The sequence below is a fragment of the Camponotus floridanus genome, unplaced genomic scaffold (genome assembly GCF_003227725.1).
Source record: "Camponotus floridanus strain SB8 unplaced genomic scaffold, Cflo_v7.5 scaffold158, whole genome shotgun sequence".
NCBI classification, from domain to species: Eukaryota; Metazoa; Arthropoda; class Insecta; order Hymenoptera; family Formicidae; genus Camponotus; species Camponotus floridanus.
In genome coordinates this window covers 361444-366916 of record NW_020229279.1, presented here as the reverse complement: position 1 = coordinate 366916, position 5473 = coordinate 361444, and the positions used below count along the sequence as shown (strand labels likewise).

Genomic DNA, 5473 nt, shown 5'->3' with positions numbered 1-5473 from the left:
GAGATTACAACTAACTTATATTACGCGAGCTTAGCCTACGACGGTGCGCAAGTACTTATCTTTCTAGCTTAGTCTACGGACGATTACATGTAACTTAGCCTAGCCGGTCGGTCGCGGTTTCGGTCGACGAGCGCGTCGCGATTGCGGAGTTCACCGTACGGCGGTGCGCGGAGGCCGAGTGCCGGGCAAACCCAGGCTGCGGAGAGGTCAGACCCGTCTCCGTCGGCGTGCGCGGTCAGGAAGCCGAGTGCCGGGCAAACCCAGGCGGCGGAGAGGTCAGACCCGTCTCCGTCGGCGTGCACGGTCAGGATTCGAGATGCCTTGGTTATTCCCAGAGGTTCAGAACAGGTCGGAAACTGGAGAGGAATAGGTACCGGTCTGTTGCGCGAGCCGGCTTTTATACGGCTCGAAGGGCCCCCACGCTCGCGTGCGTCGAGAAGGGAGTGAGACTAGGTGGGGAAGCCCATAGGCGGGATCGCAGGTGGGTGCCAGAGTAAGGAATTTCCTCGCGGAAAACGGTTATAGTTCACGTCTTTATTTTATAAATTTAGGAACAATATAAACAAATGAACACATGAACGATATAAATGGTATAAACGAATAAACAATGAACGATAATACAACTAGAGAACCATTTCACACTACTATATACAAGATTATAGTGACTATGCGAGAGCGTCGTCACACCATCCCGCGCTTAGGGTGGTCCGTTGAGACGCCGGGCTGCTCGGGGGCGGCTGTCCGGGTGAAACCTGATCACCCATCGGCCTGACGCGGTGCGGACCTTATATCTGCGCCCTACGATGGCCGATCCGGCGGGGACTTCGACCACAGTGCCGTCGCCTAGGCGGACGGGAATGGACCCGGCGATGGGTGGCCCCCTTCTTGGGGCCCCGGTGATTAGTGACCTGGTGGGCGATGCCCGGATCTCTGGTGATTCGGTGGGTGGCCGGGCGGTCGCAGGCCGGGTGGCAGGTGGTCCGACGTTCGCAGGCCGGGCGGTAGGCGGCCCGGCGGTTGTAGGTCGAGCAGTAGGTGGCCCGACGGTCGCAGACTGGGCAGTAGACGGTCCGACGTTTGCAGGCCGGGCGGTAGGTGGTCCGATGTTCACAGGCCGGGCGGTAGACGACCCGGCGGCCGCAGGTCGGGCAGTAGGCGGCCGGATGGTCGCAGGCCGGCTTGTATGCGGCCCGGCGGTCGCAAGCCGGGTAGTTCGTGGTCCGGCGGTCGTCGGACGGTTAGTAGGCGGTCCGGTGGTCGGCGGCCGGGAAGTCGATGCCTTGGTACTGGGCTTGGCGGTCGGTGGACGGCTGGCGGTAGGTCGAGGCTTGATCAGGGCGGCGACCCTTCCGCGATGGCGTGGCTTTATTTCCGGTGGTGCGGCCAGGAGTACGGCCTTCCGGTGGTTGGTCCGGTCGGACCGTTGGACCGATGTTCCCGGGCGCGGCGGACGTCGCGGCAGTCCCGGACTCGGGGTTGCAAGCGGTGGCGATGTGGCGGGCGAGAGCGTCGGCGGCGTTGTGAGGGTCGGCGTGGGTCTGCTAGCGTTAGACTCGGAGCTGGAGCTAATGTCTCCAAAGAGGTCGGATACTTCGCGTTGGTCCATCGTGACTGTTACTCCGTACGGGGTTGCACGGCCTTATATACCCGTTGTACTGCTCGTGGAGGGGATTTGTTCGCGGAACTTCTGGTGGCTCGGGGTGTCCCGTGGTTCCAAGGGAAGTAGCGGAGTCCGGTCGCAGGTCGGGCAGTCGCTGGACCGGCGATCGTAGGCCGGGCAGTATGCGATCCGGCGTTCGTAGGCCAGGCAGTAGCTGGACCGGTGGTCGCAGGCCGGGCAGTATGCGGTCCGGCATCCTCAGGTCGGGCAGTAGGTGGCCCGTGGTCCTAAGGGAAGATCCCTAGTAACGGAGTCCGTCCGAATGCTCCAAGGTGACGGTACTTTGGCGTGGTCGGTAACTTTCTGCCGGATTATGCGTCATCCTCGTCCACCCGAGGGCTTCCTTGTATGTTTGGTTGGGGTTTCAGGTCCTGTACGTGGATATGCCGATGCCATTTCCCGTGTTCGTCGCGCAGATCTACGATGACTGGGGATATTATCCGACGTACTTCCATGGGCCCCGAAAATCGAGGGGCGAGTTTGGCGTTAAACGCGTCGTCGCGGCTTGACAGGGGGCGTTCTCGTTTCCAAACCTTGTCGCCATCCGGGGACACCAGTCGCGTCGTCTCAGGTTATAGTGGCGCTCCTGTTTTTGGAAGGCTTGGGCTAGGTGAACCCTGGCGACTTCATAGGCCTCTTCCAGGCGTTGTCGATGCGATTTCGGGGAAATCGGGTTTGGCGTTGTTTGTCGCTCGGCAGGATATGGAGGTGCCAGTTCGCGGCTGTGGAGCAGAAAGGCCGGGGTATATCCGGTTGTCTCGTGTCGGGCGGTGTTCATCGCGAACTGCAACGCGTCAATGTGCTCGTCCCAATCCCGGTGCCGATCGCCCACGTATTGACTAATCATGTTCTTGATGGTCCGATTCGCCCTCTCCACCGGGTTGCAATGCGGCGCGTAGACAGGTGACGTGCGGTGCTGGATCCCGAATGACACCAGCAAGGTGCGGAACTGGCGAGAGGTGAACTGGGTCCCGTTGTCCGAGATGAGTTGGTCCGGGCATCCATGCCGGTAGATGACGCAGCGGGTTACTTCTTTCGCCAGTGCCGTGGCAGTGGCGCGTCGCAGGGGAACCATTTCGATCCATTTGCTAAACCGGTCCTGGGCGGTCAGGAGCCAGACATGTCCACGAACCGAGCGTGGCAGAGGACCGACTAGATCCACTGAGACTTGCTGCCACGGGACGGTCACTGGGGTAGCGTGTAGATTCCCTGCTGGTCGTTGCTGTGGTACCTTGTGGGCTAGTCAGTTCGGGCAGCTCCGAACGTACCGGGCTGTCTCCCGGAACATTCCCGGCCAGTAGTACGACCGGGCGAGTCGGGCGATGGTCTTAGCCACTCCTAGATGTCCTAGATGCGGTTGGGTCGTCGTGTAGCCGGCGTAGGATGTCGAGCCGCTGTTCCCGAGGGACGCACTGTTTCCATTGTTCGGTGGAGGGTACCTCGCTAAAATCCAGGTCGTGTAGCATATGTCGAAATAGTTGGCCGTCACGTATCTCGTAATCGGGGTACTCGTCTGGTCGGTTCTTTACCTCTCTGAGGAGGCGTTGGTACCATGGACACGCTATCCGGTGTTGCATTGCGTTGAGCTGTGGCTCCCGGGAGAGGGCATCGGCTACTTGATTTTGTCCTCCTCTCCTATAGTGTATGGTGAAGTCGAACTGTTGCAGTTCGAAGAGCCACCGCCCCAGGCGTCCGGACGGGCTCTCCAGATGTTGCAACCACTTGAGGGACTGGTGGTCAGTTACAACAGTGAATCGATACCCCTCCAAGTAGTCTCGCATTCACCGGATTCCCCATACCATAGCGAAACATTCCAACTCGGTCGCGCTGTAGTTCCGCTCGGCACCATTGAGCGTTCGGCTGGCGTATGCGATTACTCGCTCTCCCTCCGTCTGGTGCTGTGTTAGCACGGCTCCTAGCCCAATGTGAACTGGCATCGGTTTGCAGCAGGAACGGTTTCTGGAAGTCCGGGCAGGCCAGAACCGGTGTGGAGGTCAATGCTTCCTTCAGTTGTTGAAAGGCTGCGTCTTCGGGGGTCCCCCATGTCCAGCCAGCTCGTTTTTTGGTCAGCGCTGTAAGCGGCACAGCTAGTGTCGAAAAATTCGGGATGAACCTCCGGTACCACGAGGCCATTCCTAAAAATTGCCGGACCTTGCGCACGGTGGTGGGAGCTGGCCAACTGGTGATGGCGCTGACTTTGTCTGGGTCCGTGTGTATCCCTCGTCGGTCAATTACATGTCCTAGATAACGGACTGTTCGCAGAAGTGGCACTTATCCGGGTTTAAGCGTAGCTTTGCCTCGCGTAGTCGCCGGAAGACCTCTCTTAAGTGTTGCAGGTGTTCGCTGAACGTCTTGCTGGCGATTATTATATCGTCCAAGTATACGAGGACGTTAGGTTCGAGGTCGGGGCCGATCACTGTGTCTAGCAACCGCTGGAAGGTCGCCGGGGCCGAGTGCAACCCGAAAGGCATGACCGTGAATTGGTACAAACCCTTTCCTGGTACGGTGAAGGCGGTTGTAGGTCGACTCTCTTGGTTCAGTGGTATCTGCCAGTAACCACTCTTTAAATCTAACGTTGTCAGGTATTTCGCCCCGCGCAATTTGTCCAGCGTAGCCGTGATGTGCGGCAAGGGATAGGCGTCTTTATCTGACACCGCATTCAACCTGCGGAAATCGATGCAGAATCTATACTGCCCATCTCTCTTTCAAACTATGACTACCGATGAGCTCCAAGCGCTGTTCGAGGGCTCGATGACGCCTTCGGCGAGCATTCGGTCGACCTCCTCATTGATGACGGCTTGCATGGGTTTCGAGGCCGGTACCGCTGTTTGATGGGCGGTCCGGGCTTTAGCCGGATGCGATGTTCGGCTCGGTCGGTTCGTCCCGTGATTCCTTCGAACAACGGTAACTCAGCAGCTAAAAAGTCCCGGAGTTGCGCTTCTTCGTTTGCCTCGTTACTGGAGCCGACGGTGATCGTGTTGGTTCGGGAAATCGCCCCGGTCTGGTTCAACGGAGGTGGCGGCAACGTGAATCCCATCTTAGCCCACAGGTACCAATCAGCACAGCGCTAGCTAGACCAGGGAGTATGCAGAAATCGTGCCAATAGGTTCTCCCATGCCATCGGAGAGGCAGGCGCAATACCCCAGTGACACCTACCCGTGTGCTATCGGCTAGGAGGACGTAGTCTCCTCGGTTCTGGGCTAGTCGTGGTATTCCGGGGAATAATCGTGCAGTCTCTTCCTGTATGCACGAGACTTCAGATCCGGGGTCTATGAGGGCCGCGAATGGTTGTCGCCGGATGTGTACTTGGAGGTGCGGGCGCGGACGGTATTCTATTCGAGGCTGGGCTGGGAGACGTCCCCGGCCCGTTGGGCGTTTCCCGTCGGCGGGTGGCAGTCGCGAGTCAGGACATCTTTGCCGCATCGCGAGCAGAATTTTCTTGGTGGTCTCTTACAATCCACCCGAGTGTGGCCTCGCTGCTTACATCTCCAGCAGCATTCCTCCAGGTTGTAGGTGACGGCGGCGACTGATGGTTTGGCGGCCGCTGGAGTTCGATCCTGTCGACGGTGGTGGATTTCCTCAATCTTAGATATCCGGGTCAGGAGTTCGCTCATGGTGAGCTGGTCGGCGAGCGGAACATAGAGCTGGTTTTCGTAGATTTGCTCCAGCTGTTCTCGTTCGGAGTATCCCCCAGCTCGGCGCATCATGGTGAGAAGCGTATTGGAGTATTCGCGAAACGACTCCCCTGGTTTTTGGGAGCGTCCGCTGATTTCTCGTTTTAGTCGCCTCAGGTATCCCGGCGGCAGGTAGTAA

General features: G+C 58.8%; 1 protein-coding gene across 1 annotated transcript; it reads right to left on the bottom strand.

The window, feature by feature from the left end:
- Positions 1 to 697: 697 nt before the first annotated feature.
- Positions 698 to 1606, bottom strand: LOC105253410 (salivary glue protein Sgs-3-like). Its single transcript, XM_025406850.1, has one exon. The coding sequence runs from the start codon at positions 1604 to 1606 to the stop codon at positions 698 to 700; it is 909 nt and encodes a 302-aa protein (XP_025262635.1).
- Positions 1607 to 5473: the final 3867 nt, after the last annotated feature.

Coding starts and splice junctions, on each gene's coding strand:
- LOC105253410 (XM_025406850.1), bottom strand. CDS start 1,606: ATGGACCAACGCGAAGTATCCGACCTCTTTGGAGACATTAGCTCCAGC.